At 49.1% G+C, this 22,321-nt stretch overlaps 1 protein-coding gene across 2 annotated transcripts in view; it reads right to left on the bottom strand.

Moving 5' to 3' along the window:
- The window catches only part of LOC309382125 (ras-related protein Rab-2-like), a 32,673-nt gene that overhangs the window by 5,468 nt on the left and 4,884 nt on the right, over positions 1–22,321 (bottom strand). For both annotated transcript variants that reach the window (XM_081933629.1, XM_081933628.1), the window contains exons 2-5: positions 21,110–21,181; positions 11,790–11,857; positions 10,295–10,377; positions 5,218–5,310 (exon numbers count right to left, since the gene is read on the bottom strand). In XM_081933629.1, the coding sequence (XP_081789755.1) occupies positions 5,218–5,310; positions 10,295–10,377; positions 11,790–11,857; positions 21,110–21,134 (269 nt within the window). In that variant the 5' untranslated portion in view covers positions 21,135–21,181. The remainder of the gene's footprint in view (positions 1–5,217; positions 5,311–10,294; positions 10,378–11,789; positions 11,858–21,109; positions 21,182–22,321) is intronic.

Below are 22,321 nucleotides of genomic sequence, written 5' to 3'. Positions count from 1 at the left end.
AACACGCTCGTGTACAAAAAAAGGGTTGCAGGTAGACCTCGACTTACGATCACAATTGAGACCCAAATTTCAGTCCCAAAGCCTGACAGTTGTTATGTGAGTTTTGCCCCTGGCCACAGTAGTTAAGCAAATTGCCACAGTTCTTAAATTACAGTAGCGACATTGTTTTTAAGTGAATCTGTCTTCCCCCGCTGACTTTGCTCGTCAGAAGGTCGCCGAAGGTCATATGACCCAGGGAAAAGCATCCATCATTAATACATAGAATAAAGAGAATAATACAGCAAATAATGCAGAGGAGAGCAATGGGAAGACTAGGGGACTAGAGGCTAAAACATATGAGGAATGGTTACAGGAACTGGGCACGGCTAGTCTAGTGAAGAGAAGGACCAGGGGAGACACGATAGCAGACTTCCAATATTTGAGGGGCTGCCACAGGGAGGAGGGGATCAAGGTATTTCCCAAGGCACCCAAAGGCCAGGCAAACTGATCAAGGAGAGATTCAACCTGGAAATAAGGAGAAATTTTCTGACGTGAGGACAATCAACATGGAGAAACATGGGCCAGTCCTGGAGTCTGGGGAAGGCTCTGATGAGGGCTCTGTGTCGGAGGCAGAGATGAGGCCAGGGCCGTCCAACAGTTATCAGCTGCCTTCGGAGTCGGAGATCAGTGGGGCAGAAGAACAGTTGGAGCCTGTTCCTGATGTGCGCGTGCGCAGCTGCCAGGAGAAGGGAACAGCTAAGGAACAAGGGCTGGCTCGGGAGTAAAGACACAGGTGGACGGTGAATGGCTCCTCCCAGAGGGAAGCAAGAGGAGCGGAAGGGGAGTGGAGCTTGCAGGAGACAATTGGTTTGTTTCATTGATGTGAAGATTTGTTCGTGACTCTCAAAGACTCCTTGCCAATTATTTTAACCCTCTTAATTTACCTCTTGTGAATCAACTGCATTCACCCACCAAAATGATCAGGCAGTAGTCCTTCAAGGAGTTAACTGCAGTGACAGACATTATCAGTTCCTTGTGATAATTGCGAAGCCGTGAGCTCCCAGCCAAAAGGCTGCAAATTAAGTTCTGGCAAGCAGTCTCTGTTGCACGAAACATGACGACCCAAATCTTCAGAAATATGAACTGTTGTCTCCTACGACCACCACTCACTCTCCTTTCCTTCTATTTATTCCCCAGCCAGGGAGGGGCCATTCAGCGTCCATGTGTGCTTTGCTTCCCGAGTCAACTCCTTGTCCTCCGTTGTTTCCCTCTCCTAACTGCTCTGTGCATACATGCATCTGGAACAGGCCCAGCTGTTCTTCCTCCTCGCTCGTATCATCTTCCAAAGGCAGCTGCCTATCCGGTGGCTGGGAAATGTCGGATGGTCCTCGCTCTATTTCTGCATCGGACACAGAGCATCCAGAAGAGCCTTCCCCAATCTCCAGAACTGGCCCAAGTTCCTCCCCAACCTCATCGTCCTCGTCAGCTGCGAGCTGGCCACAACACTTTCAACCTGAAAGGACTTCTGGGCAGAAAAATTGACATGCAGAGATTAAAGAGGAAGATGAGAACAAAAAAACCACCTGATCTCCAAAATGATCAGATGCTTGTAGGAGGCAAGCATCCCTTCCCGCTGCAAATCCCCTATGCCCGTGATGGCGAACCTATGGCACGCGTGCCACAAGTGGCATGCGGAGCCATTTGTCAGCGTACGCGAGGCACTGCCCTGTTAGCTGGCCAGCGCGCATGCGCGCGCTAGCCAGCTGAGTTCACCTTTTTAAAAGCTATTTTTCGCCTTCCCCAGGCTCCAGAGGCTTTATAGGAGCCTGGGGAGGGCGAAAAGAGACTCCCCCCCCCCCGGAGGCTTCAGGGACTGTCCCTGAAGCCTTCGGAACGCTTAAAACCACCCTCCGAGCAAACCGGAAGTGACTTCCGGGTTGCTCGGAGCGTCATTTTAAGCGTTCCGAAGGTTTCAGGGACCGTCTGGACGGCGGAGGGAGGGGGGACTCTATGGCCTTCCTGCCATGTGTCCCGCACAGGAATCCGTCCCCTCGGGGCTTTGCGCGGGCGTCGCAAGGATTAAGCCGAAAGGGGGGGGGACGGGGAAAGCGAAGGGGGCTTTGTTGTCCTCCTTCTCCTTCTCCTCCTCCTTTCCCCCTCCGGCTCGAACGCGGTGCCAGGGCCTGGCAGGCAGCAAATGAATCGGAGCCTGCCGACTGGAGGATTGAGAGGCGGGTCCTGTGAATGGCGGCAGCAGCGGCGGCAATAGTCGCAACTCGGCGGCGGGCCGCCCTGGCTGGGAGACAAAGGAGGGGAAAAGCGGCAGGCAGCTGAGGTGCGACTATTGAGCATGGCGCAGTGCCACCTAAGGCTGGGATCGAGGCGGCTGCGCGGCCTGCCTGGCGTGGCGCGGCTGGAGGAGGAGGAGGAGGCGAGGGCAGCGCGGCGAGGCCTGACGGCCGCGCAGCCACCTTGATCCCTTGCGCCGCTCCGCCCAGCCTCTGCGCCCTCACCAGGGCCCGGCCTTCACATCTCTGCTGCCGCCGCCGCCGCCAGGACCGGCTCGGCCGAAGGGAAATCCGTCAGGCCTCAGCCGCGCCCGCCCTGGTGGCGGTGGCGGCAGCGATGTGAAGGCCGGGCCCTGGCGAATGCGCAGAGGCTGGGCGGAGCGGTGCAAGGACGCCGGGCCTGAGGCGCCGCACGGCGGAGGCGATCCGAGCCCGGGCGATCAAGACGCACGTCTCGTGCCTGTTCAGGGACCGTCCCAAGCTTCCCTGAAGCCTTCAGAGCTCTTAAAACGACCATCTGAGCAACCCGGAAGTCACTTCCCTGAAGCCTCCGGAGGGCCTCCGGGGGCCGGGGGAGGCTCTTTTCGCCCTCCCCAGGCTCCTATAAAGCCTCTGGAGCCTGGGGAGGGCGAAAAAAGCATGCAAAAATGGGTGCGTTGTGCGCGCATGCGCACTGGGTGGCGCGTTGCATTATGGGTGCGGCACGCCCGCACACGACCCCCCGTGCTCCCCCCACTTATGGCACGTGAGCCAAAAAAGGTTCGCCATCGCTGCCCTATGCCCTACTGGCTCTGATGATGTTACGTAGTTTGGTAATGAAACGTCTGCAAGAAAACTGCCCCAAGGAGCTTCCTAAGAGAAGTGACAGGCACTGCTGTATAAAACAGAGCAGTGCAGATTCAGATGCCCAAAGGAGGATGCTCCTAGACAATCTATCTTCCAGCTACATCTGTTTCCAAAATTGTGGGTTCCCCTTTTGCAGTGGCAGCCAGGGTAGATTTTGATTTAAATCAAGTCAATTCAAATCACTAGGAAAAATACTTGATTTGAGTCAACTTGTTTTAAATCATAATTTTTAAAAGAGCAAACTGTCTGTTCTGACCTAGGCTTTCTCAAAAAGCAGAAGGCAGAATCCTGATCCCGACAAAACCCCTTTTATTAAAAGAACGTGAATTCCTCTCATTCCCATTCAGCAAAGGCCTGGCAAACAGTCTTTCAAAGGAATATTTATGACTACAGACCTCATCTATCTTGGAAAGCTGCCATGTAAATATTTTCCAAATGAGGTGCTGTGCAAGGAAAGACTGGGCACAGAGTCTCTGAGATTCACGGACAGATCTTCACAATCCTGAAATGAATCTAATGACCAAGCGAACGAATTGTTTCCTGCAAAAGCCCACTCCCCTTTCGCTCCGCTTATATGTCCTATGGGAGGGGCCAATCACCTTCCACCTGTGGCTTTACTCTCAAGTCGACCCTGATTTCTGAGCTGTTCTTTTCTTCTGGCAGCTGTGCGCATGCGCACACTGGGAACAGGCTCCAGCTGTTCCTCTGCCTCGCTGCTGTCTAGCTCCGTAGGCACCTGATCACTGTCAGACAGCCTCGGACCCATCTCTGCCTCTGACGCAGAGCCCTCGTCCGAGCCTTCCCCAGCCTCCAGGACCGGCCCATGCTCCTCCCCAACCTCCTCACTCTCCGACTCTGCTGCCAGCTCAGCAGATCGCTGGCGGGTCAGAACCCTGACATCTCTGATCCCGCAGCGGCTCCTCCTCTGACCCGCTGTTGACTCAACCGACAGTCCCAATATTGCAGAAGATACAGCCTCATGCTACATAACTAAGCTCCATTTAATAAACCGAGTAAACCAGATTACGAAGGCAACTTAAATAGAACACTATCTTTAGATAGATGTTCCCTCCAAAGGCATTTTATTAAAATACATTTGATAAAAATCATTAAAAAAATTCCAATTTAAATTTGAATAAAGTCCGATTTAATTTTTTTAAAAAAATCCGATTCTTGTGATTTTTTTTTAAATCATTGATTTTTATCCACCTTGGTTGCAAAGCCATGTAAAGATACCTTTGGTCGAAGGAACTGTAGACAGTCAGACATGCGTTGATTCAATAATACAACACAATAGCAGAGTTGGAAGGGACCTTGGAGGTCTTCTAGTCCAACCCCCTTCCTAGACAGGAAACCATATACCGTTTCAGACAAATGGCTATCCAACATCTTCTTAAAGACTTCCAGTGTTGGGGCCTTTCACAACTTCTGGAGGCAACTTCTGTTCCTCTGATTAATTGTTCTAACTGTCAGGAAATTTCTCCTCCGTTCTCAGTTGCTTCTCTCCTTTATTAGTTTCCCCCCATTGTCTCTTGTTCTACCCTCAGGTGCCTTGGAGAATAGTTTGACTCCCTCTTCTTTGTGGCAACCCCTGAGATATCGGAACACTGCTATCATGTCTCCCCTAGTCCTTCTTTCTCTTAAGCTAGACATACCCAGTTTCTGCAATCGTTCTTCATGTTTTAGCCTCCAGTCCCCTAATCATCTTTGTTGCTCTTCTCTGCACTCTTTCTAGAGTCTCCACATCTTTTCTACATTGTGGCGACCAAAACTGAATGCAATATTCCAAGTGTGGCCTTACCAAGGCATTATAAAGTGGTATTAACACTTCACGTGATCTTGATTCTATCCCTCTGTTGATGCAGCCTAGAACTGTGTTGGCTTTTTTGGCAGCTGCTGCACAAAGCTGGCTCCAATTTAAATGGTTGTCCACTAGGACTCTAATATCCCTCTCACAGTTACTACTGTTGAGCAAGGTACCATCTATACTGTACCTGTGCATTCCGTTTTTCTTGCCTAAATGTAGAACCTTACTCTTTTCACCAAATTCGTAGGCTTTCGGTGGGTGGGTGGGCAGGAAGGAAAAACCAGAAGCAATCCTTACCTTTTATTGCCAATCAGCATAATCACCATGTGGGGACTAGAATGCTGCCGAGCGTCTTCTAACCAAGCATACAAATGGTTAAAAGTTTCCCGCCTGCAAAGAGTAAAGGGGGAAAAAAATCATAATGCAAAAGGCAAACTGAAGGTGAGACGGATCAAAGTGGAGAAAGTTAGCTTCATGGAGACACATCCTCTCCAGCCTTCTTTCTCCCCAGAATCTGCACTGGAGGAACACAGGGGATTGGAGAGGAGTATCACTTCCATTGTCACTTGGCATCCGGAGCAGAGGTGGGTTCCAGCCAGTGGCGGGTTTCAAAAATTTTTAGAACCTCTTCTGTAGGTGTGGCCTGCTTTGTGGGAGAGGCTTGCCGGCCATGTGACCGGGTAGGAGTGGTTTGAGAGCCATGTGACTGGGTAGGCATGACCAACTTGTAAAATGTGATGAAACTCACTTAACAACGCTCTTGCTTAGCAACTGACATGTTGGCTCAGGAACTCTGGCATTGAAGTGGGCAGGTCTTAAAGCTGTCACTTTACAAGACCCTTGCACCCCTAACCCTTTAGGAAAAAATAACCCCAGGGGTGTTCAAAGTTGACAGCTTTAAGACTTGTGGACTTCAACTCCCAGAATTCCTCCTCCAGTCATGTTGGCTCAAGAACTCTGGCATTTGAAGCATGCAAGTCTTAAAGCTGTCAAGTTACAAGACCTTTGCACCCCTAACCCTTTAGAAAAAAACCCCAGGGGTGTTCAAACTTGACAGCTTTAAGACTTGTGGACTTCAACTCCCAGAATTCCTCCTCCAGTCATGCTGGCTCAGGAACTCTGGCATTTGAAGCACGCAAGTCTTAAAACTGTCAAGTTACAAGACCCTTGCACCCCTAACCCTTTAGAAAAAAAATAACCCCAGGGGTGTTCAAAGTTGACAGCTTTAAGACTTGTGGACTTCAACTCCCAGAATTCCTCCTCTCGCTCTTCATCTTGATGATGTGCGGACGGGCAGAGAGAGGGAGCTGGAACCGGTTCTAAATGTCACTGTAGATTTGTGGAACCTCTTCTGTAGAAGAGGTTAGAACTGCCAGGAACCCACCCCTGCTTCCGGCTGTTGCTACTGCCACTTCACCAGGGACGCATTGCATGCACTTGAGAAACTGGGTATGCCTAGTTTAATGAAAAGAAGGACAAGGGGAGACATGATAGCAGTGTTCCAATATCTCAGGGGTTGCCACAAAGAAAAAGGTGTCAAACTATTCTCCAGGGCATCTGAGGACAGAACAAGAAGCAATGGGTGGAAACTAATCAAGGAGAGAAGCAACTTAGAACTGAGGAGAAATTTCCTGACAGTTAGAACAATTAATCAGTGGGACAGAAGTTGTGAATGACCCAACACTGGAAGTCTTTAAGAAGATGTTGGATAGTCATTTGTCTGAAACAGTATAGGGTTTCCTGCCTAAGCAGGGGGTTGGACTAGAAGACCTCCAAGGTCCCTTCCAACTCTGCTATTGTATTGTATTGCATTGATGCACAATATGCGCATATCCTCAGTACTTTTAAAAATGCTTCTGCACATGCGCAGAAGCAAAAAAACAAGATGGCGCTGCTACTCCCTACTCGGCCGAACCGGTCTGAACCAGAGTCCCTGAGGGAAAAAGTCCCTCAGATAAAGGACGTGAGACCCCCAAGTCTGTTCAAACCCTTCCTTGTTCCCTTCCTTAGCACTTTTCAAAGCAATATCGACCAATTAAACAAGGTAAAAGCATTGGCCAAAGCGCCGGGCAGAAACCTAATAAGTCACCACGCTTATAAAAAAGATGTGGAGACTCTAGAAAGAGTGCAGAGAAGAACAGCCAAGATGATTAGGGGACTGGAGGCTAAAACATACGATGAACGGTTGCACGAACTGGGCCTGGATAGTGACAAGAAGGACCAGGGGAGACATGATTAGCAATGTTCCAATATTTGAGGGGCTGCTACCGAGAGGAGGGAGCTCAAGCCATTTTCCAAGGCACCTGAAGGCCAGACAAGGAATAATGGATGGAAACTGACCAAGGAGAGATTCAACGTGGAAATAAGGAAAAAATTTCTGACCGTGAGAACAATCAACCCACAGAACAGAAGTTGCCTTCGGAAGTTTCGGAAGCTTCATCACTTTAGACTTTCAAGAAGAGATTGGACTGCCATTTGTCAGAAATGATGTAGGGTCTCCTGCTTGAGCAGGGGGTTGGACTAGATGACCTATAAGGTCCCGTCCAACTCTGTTAATCTAAGCGGGACGCCTGTTGGAACGCTACGCCACCCCCTTGGTGTGTTTTTGAAACATTTTTTAAAATTATATTATAGAGTATTATATAATACGAAAGTAAAAAATAGAGCAGTGAGGGGAGAGGGGGAAGGAAAGTGAGGAAAGATAGGGAAAGAAAAAGAAGTATTGACTTCCGACTCTCCGTGTTACAGTAAAATAAGGCATTAACATCAAATCAGACAAGAATTACGGTAGTTCACTGCTCTAACAGAAGGTAGTGTGAGAAAGATGCAGGAAACGGTAGAAAACAATGGTATGAGAACGGGAATGGAGAATAGAGTAGAGTAGAGTAGAACAGAATATACTAGATGGACAGAAGAATGGAATGGAGAATAGAATAGAGTAGAACAGAATAGAACAGATGGAAAGAAAAATGGGAATGGAGAATAGAGTAGAGTAGAACAGAATATAATAGATGGAAGGAAGAATGGAATGGAGAATAGAATAGAGTAGAGCAGAATAGAATAGAATAGATGGAAAGAAGAATGTTGATGGAGAGTAGAGTAGAGTAGAACAGAATATAATAGATGGACAGAAGAATGGAATGGAGAATAGAATAGAGTAGAGTAGAACAGAATAGAATAGATGGAAAGAAGAATGGAATGGAGAATAGAGTAAAGTAGAGTAGAACAGAATATAATAGATGGAAAGAAGAATGGAATGGAGAATAGAATAGAGTAGAACAGAATAGAATAGATGGAAAGAAGAATGGAATGGAGAATAGAGTAAAGTAGAGTAGAACAGAATGTAATAGATGGAAAGAAGAATGGGGATGGAGAGTAGAGTAGAGTAAACAGAATAGAATAGATGGAAAGAAGAATGGAATGGAGAATAGAGTAGAGTAGAACAGAGTATAATAGATGGAAAGAAGAATGGAATGGAGAATAGAGTAGAGTAGAACGGAATATAATAGATGGAAAGAAGAATGGGAATGGAGAGTAGAGTAGAGTAGAGTAGAACAGAATATAATAGATGGAAAGAAGAATGGAATGGAGAGTAGAGTAGAGTAGAGTAGAACAGAATAGATGGAAAGAAGAATGGAATGGAGAGTAGAGTAGAGTAGAGTAGAACAGAATATAATAGATGGAAAGAAGAATGGAATGGAGAGTAGAGTAGAGTAGAGTAGAACAGAATATAATAGATGGAAAGAAGAATGGAATGGAGAGTAGAGTAGAACGGAATATAATAGATGGAAAGAAGAATGGAATGGAGAATAGAGTAGAGTAGAGTAGAACGGAATATAATAGATGGAAAGAAGAATGGAATGGAGAATAGAGTAGAGTAGAGTAGAACAGAATAGAATAGATGGAAAGAAGAATGGAATGGAGAGTAGAGTAGAGTAGAGTAGAGTAGAGTAGAACAGAATAGAATAGATGGAAAGAAGAATGGAATGGAGAATAGAGTAGAACAGAATATAATAGATGGAAAGAAGAATGGAATGGAGAATAGAGTAGAGTAGAACAGAATATAATAGATGGAAAAAAGAATGGAATGGAGAATAGAGTAAGTAGAGTAGAACAATATAATAGATGGGAAGAAGAATGGAATGGAGAATAGAGTAGAACAGAGTATAATAGATGGAAAGAAGAATGGAATGGAGAATAGAGTAGAATAGAGTAGAACAGAATAGAATAGATGGAAAGAAGAATGGAATGGAGAATAGAGTAGAGTAGAACAGAATATAATAGATGGAAAAAAGAATGGAATGGAGAATAGAGTAGAGTAGAATAAAATATAATAGATGGAAAGGATGGAATGGAGAATAGAGTAGAATAGAGTAGAACAGAATATAATAGATGGAAAGAAGAATGGAATGGAGAATAGAGTAGAGTAGAACAGAATATAATAGATGGAAAGAAGAATGGAATGGAGAATAGAGTAAAGTAGAGTAGAACAGAATATAATAGATGGAAAGAAGAATGGAATGGAGAATAGAGTAGAGTAGAACAGAATAGAATAGATGGAAAGAAGAATGGGAATGGAGAGTAGAGTAGAATAGAACAGAACAGAAAATAAGGAATGAAATGGAGAATTGAATAGAATAGAATGGACTTGTGCCAGGGGCACCAAGTACTAAGGCAGAACTTCCCTGAGGCCCTCCCTCCCTCTCATTATAATCTTCCTTCCTTCCCTTCTCTCTTCGTTTCCCTTCCTTCTTCCTTCTCCTTTCTTCTTCCTTCCCCTCTTTCCTCTTTTTTCCTTCATTGCTTTATCCGAATCATTCCGGCAGCTTAACCGGATGACCTGCAAGGACCTGCCAGACCATCCATGGTCATCTCAAACCAAAACGTTGGGAATCACCGGTGTTCTGCCTCGAGCCTTGTAGGCTTGCTCGGGGCATGCAGTTAACTCCACGCTTAAGAATCTCGTTCAGATCAAGTTCATTATCAGGCATTCTTAACAGCAAAACGTACAGTTCAATGTTAAGATACTTCTGACTTTCCATGACCTGTCCCATCACGTGGGGTAAAAAGATGATGATTTCACTCCCATGGTGAGCAGAGAAACAAACACTACTATTCCGATTCACAAAGGCATTTAAACTGACTGGCTATAAACTTTGCATGCAAGCAGAATGCCCTAGCGGCCAATCGGAAACACGGATGTGATCACATGTCATGGAACTACATTTCCCAAAAGGCAGTCGCTGCCTACATTTCCCATGAGGTAGTTTCTTAAAGGAGGCGGTTCTTAATTCCTACACCAGCGATCTACTGCTGGGGCAGCACAGTGAAATCCCGATCCACTTCTAGGTTGTGCGTTGCGGTTGGGCCTCACCTGGTGATGTCATAGACCAAGAGCGCCCCGGCTGTTCCTCGGTAATACGAGCGAGTGATCGAACGGAAGGATTCCTGGCCAGCCTTTGGAGCAAAAGAGAAGCACACAGAATTACGCATCACGTGTTGTGGCCGGCCAGCAAAGCTGGAAGCAGAATTGGACAGTGAGGAGGTTGGGGAGGAACATGGGCCAGTCCTGGAGTCTGGGGAAGGCTCTGATGAGGGCTCTGCATCGGAGGCAGAGAGGGGACCACGGCCGTCTGACGGTTGTCAGCTGCCTTCAGAGTCGGAGAGCAGTGGGGCAGAGGAATAGCTGGAGCCTGTTCCCAGTGTGCGCATGTGAGAAGGGAACAGTTAAGGAACAAGAGCTGACTTGGGATTAAAGGGAGGGACGCTGAATGGTCCCTCCCGTAGGGAATAAAGAGGAGCAAAAGGGGAGTGGAGTTTGCAGGAGACAATTCGTTCATTTAATTAGCGTGAAAATTTGTTCGCGACTCTCAAGGGACTCCTTGCCAAGTATTTTCTTCTGCAGTGTGGCGTTTGGAAGAGATCGGCCTGGCAGCTCTCCAAGCCTGATAAGGTCTGTGGTTCAAAATTGACCCTTGAAAGACTCTGCTGGATATGAATGAGAGGACTTCACATTCGCTTAATAAAAAGCAGTTTTGTCCGGACAAGGAGTCTACTTCGTGATTTGGTGAAGCCTAGGTCAGAACATCAGGCCTAAACCATGAGCTAAACTGCACCACAGCATGGTGCGGACCTGGGATGTGTTGAGGTCTGCCGGCACCCTGCGGAACATGCAGCACTGTCAGACGGTGAGGAGGTTGGGGAGGAACATGGGCCAGTCCTGGAGTCTGGGGAAGGCTCGGACGAAGGGCTCTGCATCGGAGGCAGAGAGGGGGCCAGGGCCATCTGGGAGTTATGTCTGCTTCTGGAGCCTCCAGAATCGGACATCAGCAAGGCAGACGAACAGGGGGAGTCTGTTCCCAGTGTGCGCATGCGCAGGGACAACTCAGCAGTAAGGCTTAGAGACGAATGGCCCCCTCCCATAAGACATAAAGGAGGAGAAATGGCACGCGAGCCTTCGCAGGGTGCAACTTGGTTCGTTCTGGTCGGCTTAGATTCTGAAGCTCTGTGTTGACTCCATGTGGCCTTGCCAAGCTAATTCCCAATTAAGCAGCGTTTCAAGGGAGATCAAGGTGGGTGCTTATCAGCCTTATCCCGAAGGACTGTAACAAACTCTTGTGACCGTCACAGATTCTTGACCAACTATTTGTGACTCCCTGCGGGTGAGTCATTCACAGCCTTTGAAATAAAAAGTGGGTTTGGGGGACTTAAGCGTGTGCTTTTTACTGTCTCGGGAAGCCTAGGTCAGAACAGGAGGGTGGTTGCAACTGCTCCTTCCTCCTTCGGGACAATCCAATCCCACTCAATTGGTCTCTTCCACACACCCCTACCAACCCTCCCCGCCCGAAAAGGCTTCTGGGATTGCTCACCGTATCCCAAATCTGCAGTTTGATCTTTTTGTTTTCAATGGTAATCATCCGGGCCCCGAACTCTACACCTGGTGGAGAAATGGAAGAGGAATTAACTCAACGTGGAACTGGCCTTGTTACGCTGGGCTCCCACCTGCACCCCTTTCTTGGCATGATGCAGGCTTTGATGAGGAAGGGGACGGCAGGAATGAAAGAGGAGGGGGGGAAATCTAGAGCAGTGATGGTGAAGCTTTTCAGGACCAAGTACCCAAACCAGAACAGCCGTGCATGTGCATTCATGTGCACAAGGCGGAGCGCCAGAAAACTGAAGACCAACTGGCTGGCGCATGCATGCCTGTTTTGTGGCCATTTCTCGGGCCTGTTTTCAGGCCGTTTTCCAGACGATTTTCAGGCGGTTTTCCGGGCGGTTTTCCAGGCCATTTTTAGGACATTTTCTGTGTGCGCGCTTGAAACCAGAAGAGCAGCTGGTGAAGGTGCGCGTGGCCAAGAAGAGGGCCCTGCATGCCACCTCTGGCACGCGTGCCGTAAGGTTCGACATCATGGATCTAGAGCATTGATGGCGAACCTTTTTTGGCTCCCGTGCCAAAAGCGGGGAGAGCACAGGGGGGATGTGCGCAGGAGTGCCACACCCATAATGCTTTGCGCACGCCCCAGCGTGCATAAGCACACGACCAGCATTCCCCCCCCCCTGTTTTTGGCATGCTTTTTTCGCCCTCCTCGGGCTTCAGAGGCTTTATAGGAGCCTGGGGAGAGCGAAAACAAGCTCCCCCCCAGACACCCTCCAGAGGCTTCAGGAGCTTCCCTGAAGCCTCCGAACCATAAAAAACTGGCCCTACGGGCAAACTGGAAGTTTGGGAACGGACTTCTGGTTTGCTCATAGGGCCAGTTTTAGCTCTCCGGAGGCTTCCTTGAAGGCTCCGGAGAGCAAAAAACGACCCTACGAACAAACCGGAAGTCACATCCGAGTTGCTTGTGGGGCTGGTTTTAGCCCTCCGGAGTTTTTAGGTTTTTTATTTATTTGGATTTATTTGGATTTATATGCCGCCCTTCTCCAAAAGGACTCAGGGCGGCGTACAACATTAAAAACACACATCACAAAAGTTAAAAAAAAGATTAAACCCATTTCCAAAAAGACCAAACAGATTTTTTTTTAAAGAAACAATACATTTAAAATAAATTAAAATTAACATTAGCAGGCCAGGCTGGCTTGCTAGAAAAGCTAACTTTTTAGGGCGCGTCGGAAGGACCGGAGGTCAGGGATTATGCGAAGCTCCGGGGGCAGCTCATTCCAGAGGGAAGGCGCTCCCACAGAGAAGGCTCTCCCCCTGGGGGTCACCAGCTGACACTGTCTGGCCGATGGCACCCTGAGGAGGCCAACTCTGTGGGATCGTACTGGACGGTGGGAGGCTACTGTTGGCAGTAGGTGGTCTCGCAGGTACCCTGGGCCTAAGCCATGGAGCGCTTTAAAGGTCAAAATTAATACCTTGAATCGCACCCGGAAAACAACCGGCAACCAGTGCAGGCCGCCTAAAAGGGGTGTAACACGGGAGCACCTAGGTACCCCCATGACAACCCGCATGGCCACATTCTGGACCAGCTGAAGCCTCCGGGTGCTCTTCAAAGGCAGCCCCATGTAGAGAGCATTGCAGTAGTCCAGGCGAGAAAGGACGAGGGCATGGGTGACTGTGCACAAGGCATCCCGATCCAGGAAGGGGCGCAACTGGCGTACCAGGCGAACCTGGTAAAAGGCCCCCCTGGTCACAGCCGTCAGGTGTTCTTCTAAACTAAGCCGCGTATCCAGGAGGACTCCCAGATTGCGAGCCTTCTCTGAGGGGGCTAAAATTTCTCCCCCTATTGTCAAAGATGGAACAAGATGTACCAATCGGGATGACGGAAACCACAGCCACTCAGTCTTGGAGGGATTGAGCTTGAGCCTGTTCCTCCCCATCCAGATCCGCACAGCCTCCAGGCATCGGGACATCACGTCGAGGGCATCGTTTGGGTGGTTTGGGGTAGAGATAAAAAGTTGATGATACCGTACCCCAAAACCATGGATGATCTCGCCCAGCGGTTTCATGTATATGTTGAACAGGAGGGGTGAGAGAACCGCCCCCTGGGGCACCCCACAAGTGACGCGCCTGGGGGTCGATCTCTGCCCTCCAGTCAACACAAACTGCGACCGATCCGACAGGTAGGAGGAGAACCACCGTAAAACGGTGCCCCCCACTCCCAACCCCCCGAGTCATTGCAGTAGGATACCATGGTCGATGGGATTGAAAGCTGCCGAGAGGTCTAATAGGGAAGCCTCCTGAAGGCTCCAGAGAGCTAAAACCGGCCCTATGAGCAAACCAGAAGTCCGTTCCTGAACTTCCGGTTTGCCAGTAGGGCCGGTTTTTCGCGCTCCGGCGAACAAATGGCCTCAAAAAGGTCGAAATCAGTTGGCCAGCTTGCGCCTGCACACTGGCCAGCTTACAGGGTAGCGCCTCGTGTGCTCTGACAAATGGCTCTGCGTGCCACAGGTGGCACGCGTGCCATCGGTTCGCCATCACGGATCTAGAGCAAGGCGGGAAGGAACCGAATGTGGAAGAGTTTGTGAAATGAAGAATTCAACAACACGCAGAAGTACAGGATCAAAAGAAGCAATAACCACAGAGTCACAGACACCAGGTGTTGGGAAATTTAGATTTAAATCCACCTCAAAAGTGGGAGAACAGGCTACTTTTTTGAAGTTAAGACCCTTTGCCTATTGCATCAGGGAAACAGAAGGTAAGGGAAAAGCATCAATGGTTTAGCATCTTGAATCAGCTGATTTGAAATCACACCAGGTACTCCCATGTGACACCACACCTGCGCGAGCTGCACTGGCTTCCTGTGGTCTATCGAGTGCGTTTCAAGGTTTTGATTACGATCTTTAAAGCGCTCCATGGCTCAGGACCTAGTTACCTGCGGGACCGTATTCTGCCCCATACATCCCTACGACCTATTCGCTCGCACAGAGAGGGACTTCTCCAGGTGCCGTCCACTAGACAATGCCATGGGGCGGCGCCTAGGAGCAGAGCCTTCTCTGTGGCGGGCCCAGCCCTGTGGAATGACCTCCCCCCGGATATTAGGACCACTACAGACCTCCGCTCCTTCCGTGTTAAGCTCAAGACCCACCTTTTTCAAATATCTGGCCTGGCCCAACCATAACTTCGTTACGCTCCTGAGGGGTTTTTAATTTAGCAATTTTATTTAGGGGATTTTAAACTGTGTTTTAACTGTGTTTTTAGCTGTGTTTATTGTCTTTCACTTACAAGTCTACTCTCCTCCATGCACAAATGTAATTGTCCTTGTTTTTTCGTATGTATGTGTGTCCTATGTGTATTTTATCCTTTTGATTGTACGCCGCCCCGAGTCCTTCGGGAGAGGGTTGCGGCTAATCAAATAAAATTTGATTTGATTTGATTTGACACCTAACTCTGTTCGCTCATTCAACTTACGTTCCTCTTTCAACTGGGTTCATGATTCACCTGTCATGCGTGGCATTGCTCGTTCCTCTTCTGGGATTCTGGCACTCATGCGCAGGCGACGATCAGCTTTGTGGATGCAGCAGTGCCGGAAACTGGAAGAGCTTCTGTTTTCCGGCGTGAGCATGCGGGCTGGCAAAGCTGATCGTAGCATACACGCCAGTAATCGGTAGACTTGCTCGCCAGCGTGAAGCGGAAACCGGAAGCTCATTTTCCGGCGCATACATGCCCCCCGGGCGGCTCCTCTTCTGGGTCGCAGCCCAGAGGAGTGCCTGATCTCCCTTATCGGCGCTGGAAAGCTTCGCCATCGCTGCCATACACTGTAGAAGAAATTCCCCGCTGGTTAGGGAATTCCGAAAGTTCAAATCCACCTATCTTAAAAGTTGCTGAGTTTGAAAAACACGCCTTTACACAAACATCTCAGAGACAACTGTCTCAAAGTGGATATTCAAACTCGCAAACGAACCATTACAAATAGTTCCCGTTTACCCCCCCCCCTGAATACCGTATGCCCAAATGACCCCGTTGGGAGTAATTGCGCCTAGTTTAAGAACCGCTGCTACAGACTCTACTAACCCAGAAATCAATAGGCAACCCTTGTGTGGAATACATGGCAAAATGTTGACGTTATGAATTGATTTTGAAGGGCGGGATAAGCAAACGTTATAATCCTTGCTTACAACCATCAGTTCTTATGTATCCTATCCTGGTTTCATTAAAAAAAAAACTGAGCTGTTATCTATCCTGGAGATTTTATGTATGTATGTATGTATGTATGTATGTAGAGGGACGTGGTGGCTCAGTGACTAAGACGTTGAGCTTGTCGATCAGAAAGGTTGGCAGTTCAGTGGTTCGAATCCCTAGCGCCATGTAATGGAGTGAGCTCCCGTTACTTCTCCCAACTTCTGCCAATCCAGCAGTTCGAAAGCACGTGAAAATGCAAGTAGAAAAATAGGAACCATCTTCGGTGGGAAGGTAACAGCATTCTGTGTGCCTTTGGCATTTAGTCAGGCTGGCCACATTATTTATTTATTTATTTATTTTATTGAACTTATTAGTCGCCCCCTCTCCCCACAGGGACTCGGGGCGACGTACAGAGCAATAATCAAGATAGCACCATAAAATCGTGCAGAGGAGGTAAAAATAAGTCCATAAATAAGCATACTTACAAAGTTTAAAACCCCAAAAATATTAAAACAAAATTTCCCATTGTAAAATGACCTGGGGTGGCAAGATAGTAACGTTATGCCAGGCCGGCTTGACAAAACAGGTAGGTCTTCAGCTTCATACGGAAGGAGCGAAGATCGGTTGTTGTCCGGATGTCTGGGGGGAGGTCATTCCAAAGGGTAGGGCCCACCACAGAGAGGGCCCTACTCCTGGGCACCGTCCCCAGGCACTCTCTAGAGGACGGCACCCGGAGCAGCCCCTCCCTGTGTGAGCGAGTGGGTCGCAGGGATGTATGGGGCAGGACGCGATCCCGCAGGTAACTAGGCCCTGTGCCATGGAGCGCTTTGAAGATGGTAACCAGTACCTTGAAGCGCACCCGGTAGGCCACAGGAAGCCAGTGCAGCTCGCGCAGGATAGGTGTTATATGGGAGAATCTCGATCTCCCCATAATAACCCGCGCGGCTGCATTCTGGACCAACTGCAGTCTCCGGGCGCACCTCAAGGGGAGCCCCATGTAGACAGCGTTACAGTAGTCCAGGCGGGACGTCACCAGCGCGTGAGTGACTGTGCGCAAGGCCTCCCGATCCAAAAGGGGCCGCAACTGGCGCACGAGGCGAACCTGGTGGAACGCCCCCCTTGCCACGGCCGCCACGTGATCTTCTAAGGTCAGCCGATCGTCAAGGAGGACGCCCAAGTTGCGCGCCCCTTCCACCGGGGCTAATTGCTCATCCCCGATGGTCAGCGATGGAATAAGCTGATTGAATCGGGAAGCCGGGAACCACAGCCACTCTGTCTTGGAGGGGTTGAGCCTGAGCCTGCTGTCATCCATCCAGACCCGTACGGCTTCCAGACATCGGGTCATCACTTCGACAGCCTCGTTGGGGTGGTTTGGGGTGGAAATGTACAACTGAGTATCATCAGCATACAGATGGTAACTCACCCCAAAACCACGGATGATCTCGCCCAGCGGCTTCATATATATGTTGAACAAGAGAGGCGAGAGAATCGACCCCTGTGGGACCCCACAAATGAGGGGCCTTGCGGTCGACCTCTGCTCCCCCGTCAACACACATTGCGTCCGGCCAGAGAGGTAGGAGTGGAACCACCGTAGCACGGTGCCTCCAATCCCCAACCCCTCCAGTCGGCGCAATAGGATACCATGGTCGATGGTATCGAAGGCCGCCGAGAGATCTAAAAGAACAAGGATGGAGGAACAACCCTCATCCTTTGCCCTCCAGAGATCATCCACCAACGCGACCAAGGCCGTCTCCGTGCTGTGACCGAGTCGGAAGCCGGACTGGCGCGGGTCTAGATAATCATCTTCCTCCAGGTGACGCGGAAACTGCTGAGCCACCACACTCTCAACAACCTTTGCTAAAAAAGGAAGGTTGGAGACAGGACGATAATTTGCTAGTTCCTTTGGGTCCAGAGAAGGCTTCTTGAGCAGGGGCCTGACCACCGCCTCTTTCAAGGCGGCCGGCATCCGGCCCTCCCCCAACGAAGCGTTCACCAGTCCCAGTAGCCAGCCTCGTGAGCCCTCCCAGGAGGCCAGCACCAACCAGGAGGGACACGGGTCCAGTAAACATGTGGTGGCCCGCAAACGCCCGCGCAACCTGTCCAAATCTTTGATGACAACAGGGTCAAACTCCTCCCAGCATGGTCTCTCAAGACTAGTCTCGGACGTCCCCACTGGAGCACTGGAGTGGGTCCAACCTCTCCGGATATGATCGATTTTATCCTGCAGGAACTCTCCAAATTCCTCTGCCCTGCCCTGCAATGGGGGGTCCCGCTGCTCCTGTGACAGAAGAGAGCGGGTCACCCGAAACAGGGCAGCAGGGCGGTTCTCTGCGGACGCTATAAGAGTGGCACAATACTGACGTTTGGCCACTCTTATTGCCACAAGGTAGGTCCTTATGTAGGCTCTTACCTGTGTTCGGTCAGCTTCGGAGCGGGAGGATCTCCACTTACTCTCCAGGCGTCTCCTAAGGCGTTTCATTGCCCTTAGCTCCCCGTTAAACCAAGGGGCCCGAGTCGATCGTGGCCGTCGGAGAGGCCGCAAAGGCGCCACCCGGTCCAAGGCACCGGCAGCCGCACTATTCCATGCGGCTACCAGGTCCTCAGCCCGGGAGCGGGACAGGTCAGCAGGAAATGGCCCAAGCTCAGCCTGGAACCTATCCGGTTCAATCAGGCGCTTGGGGCGGAACCATCTGGGATAATCTGGTTCCGCCTCCCCGCGGTGGGGAGTAGCGCCAGGGAAGTCAAGCTGGAGAAGTGAGTGATCTGACCATGACAGGGGCGTGATGACTAAATGCCCTCTTCCCAGATCACTCGTCCACTGGTCGGAGACAAACACAAGATCCAGAATGTGGCCTCGCTCGTGAGTGGGGTCCTGAATTACTTGAGTCAGACCCATGGCTGTCATGGAAGCCATGAATTCCCGGGCTACCTCGGATGCCTTTCCCGTTGACGGCAGGTTGAAATCCCCCATCACTAGTAGTTTGGGGGTCTCAACCGCCATCTCCGCGATCCGCTCGAGGAGCTCGGGCAGGGCCGTTGATGTATGGCGGGGAGCCAGGTATACTATCAACAGGCCCAACTGACTCCCTGGACCCCACTTTACGCCCAGAGACTCACAACCAGATGTCTGCGACACAGTGAATTCTCTCGGTGCCAGATCGTCCCGGATGATAATTGCTACCCCCCCACCCCTACCTTGGGCCCGTGGCTGGTGGAATACACGGTAACCTGGAGGGCACATTTCCCTGAGGGGCAACCCCCCCTCCGGGCCCAACCAGGTTTCCGCTATTCCTGCGGGGTCCGGCTCCCCCTCTGTGATCAAGTCACTGATGAGGGGGGCCTTGTTAACCACGGACCTCGCGTTACATAACATCAGTCTAAGGCCCAGGCTCTGCTGATCCTGTCCACCTAGTCTGCGGGGGTTGGTACAAGCGACCGGGCGTATCCAGTGGCCCCGGTCTGCCAACCGACTATACGTTCTACTGGTGTCCTCGCGCCTGCCCCTCCCTACGACCGTCGTGATTGGAATTCCCCTTACATTACTTCGGACTTTCTGTCTGAAGACCGAGACATCTTCAGACAGCGCCGGCTCTTTTGAAACGGAGATGAGCACCGCCCCCTAGAGTAGGTAACGACTAGCACATATGTACGAGGGGAATCTTTATCTTTGTATATATGTATGTATACATGTATGTATGTATGTATATGTGAGGCAGTATGGTGTAGTAGTTAAAGCTTTATTTCTGAACTTTCTGGACTTCATCTCCCAGAATTCTACAACTACTAATGCTAGCCTGGGAATACTGGGAGTTGAAGTCCTCTTCTCATAGTGGGGGGAGGAGTATCCAGACCCCCCCCCCCCTGACATGGTTATGTTACATGTGTTTGTTGAATGTTGCACTGGTATGTTAAGTTATTCTTCAATTAAAGGTTTGAAACCATACTAAAAGTCTGGAGCAGATGGCATAACGAGTCGGATAGAGTTCTTTGCCGATAACTGGGCGGAGCCTGGTGGGCCAGAGGTGTGTCCCAAGAGCTTATCTGACTCAGTCCAATCAGCTGGAGGATAAGGAGCTTCTGGATCCAACCAGCAGGGCTTGCCTATGGAAGGCTTGTGCCCTCTGTTTCCTGCTTGCCCGGCTGAAATCCTTTTTCTGAGTGATACTTGTCTCACTCAGATGCCTGGGCAGCTTGTCGCCCCCAAGGGGGCTTTTGACAATTCGTTCCTTCCGCTCTGGGAGCTATTCAGCCCACTGGCGGTCGTTGCTGCTTCTTCTTTTCTTCTTTTCTTTAAATTTCTTCAATCTTCCTGGAGCTCCAGGATGGCAAACCGTCCAGTTGAGGACTGAGTCGATAACTGGGCGGAGCCTGGTGGGCCGGGGCGTGTCCCAAGAGCTTATCTGACTCAGTCCAATCAGCTGGAGGATTTTGCTCTCACAGGGAGGGACTCCTCCGGGTGCCGTCCACCAAGCAATGCCAACGGGCGGCGCCTAAGAGTAGAGCCTTCTCTGTGATGGGCCCAACCCTCTGGAATGACCTCCCCCCCGATATCAGAACTACTACCGACCTCCGCTCCTTCTGACAAAAACTTAAGACCCACCTGTTCCAATTAGCTGGCCTGGCCCATTTATAGTCCCATTTATACCTCCTGGCAAATATTTTTACCCTGGGATAGTTTTTAGGGGTGTTTTTTTTAATGTATTTTAAATTTTTAAAATTTTAAATCCAACTTTAACTATTGTACAGTAAACTATTGCTACCTCCTCCAGCCACATCTATATTTATTTTATATTTATATTATGTATATTTACTGTTTTTAATATGACTGTACACCGCCCCGAGTCCCTTCTGGGAGAGGGGCGGTCTAGAAATCAAATAAAAGTTAAAGTTAAGGTCAACCCATCCGGGATACCCTCCCCCCTCACTATGGAGAAACACTGGCTTAAAGTACCAAGCTAGAAACTGGGGGACCGTGAGTTTTAGTCCTGCTCTAGTCACACCCTAGGGCCGGTCACTTTCTCTCAGCCCTAGAAAGGAGACAAGCCGAGGCACTTTTGAAATCTAGCTAAGCCCCATTCCAACAATTATGATTCCCCAAGACTCACAGAGCCATCTGGCTTTGATTCTCACCAATTGTCAAATCATGGACAGCCATAAACCGTTTATCTGTGAACTGTAGCAAGAGGCATGATTTCCCGACACCTTAAAAAAAAAAGATAAAATATTATTGTAAACACTTCTGGCTAAAAAAAGAGATTTGTGTCTAAGCGAGGCACTCTAGGGAACAAATTTACTGATGCATTTATACTTACCAGTGCAAACTAGACCTGTTTACCTTTATAATCCCTCGGTGTTTAATAAACCACATTGCCCCAAGATATAGATAATTAGAAGTGTATTAGAAAGCTCTCCATTTACTGAATGCAGACTCTGAAATTCTGTTTTTGCTGTCTTTCTGCATATTAGATATTTGGACTCTTTGGTGGTAAAACCTTCTAAACAATCTCCTGTTTTGAAGTGAGTCATAAAGAATCCCTCTTGTGCAGAAATACAATACAATGCAAAAGCAGAGTTGGAAGGGACCTTGGAGGTCTTCTAGTCCAACCCCTGCCTACGCAGGAAACCCTATACCGTTTCAGACAAATGGCTATCCAACATCTTCTTAAAAGACTTCCAGTGTTGGGGAATTCACAACTTCTGGAGGCAACTTCTGTTCCACTGATTAATTGTTCTAACTGTCAGGAAGTTTCTCCTCAGTTCTAAGTTGCTTCTCTCCTTGATTCGTTTCCACCCATTGCTTCTTGTTCTACCCTCAGGTGCCTTGGAGAATAGTTTGACTCCCTCTTCTTTTGGGCAACCCCTGAGATTTTGGAAGACTGCTATCATGTCTCCCCTAGTCCTTCTTTCTATTCAACTAGACATACCCAGTTCCTGCAACCATTCTTCATATGTTTTAGTCTCCAGTCCCCTAATCATCTTTGTTGCTCTTCTCTGGACTCCTGCACTCTTTCACTCTTAAAAATGAATAGGTTGACAATGAAAATAAAAGATAAAGAGGAATCGGAGTAGTTCAAGACATGGGGAAGATTTTATGATTGGCTAGAGAAAGGAAACTAGAAAAGAAAGTAGGGAGAAGAAACAGAACCCAGACGATGCACTGTTAAATGGAAAAGTGGGGGAAGAAGGAGAAATCAGGAAAGAAAATATTAAATATTAAAGTATATATACAAGAGAGAGACACAAAGGGGGGGGGAAGGGAAAAATAGTTAGGATTATCGAAGGTAAGGGAATAAGAAATGATATTAAATTATATTTGGGTTTGCGGAAATACCATCCCAAGGA

The sequence above is a fragment of the Natrix helvetica genome (assembly GCF_964273705.1).
Source record: "Natrix helvetica genome assembly, chromosome: Z".
In the NCBI taxonomy this organism is placed as follows: domain Eukaryota; kingdom Metazoa; phylum Chordata; class Lepidosauria; order Squamata; family Natricidae; genus Natrix; species Natrix helvetica.
The sequence above is the reverse complement of the archived record's forward strand: the minus strand, read 5'-3'. Positions and strand labels throughout refer to the sequence as shown.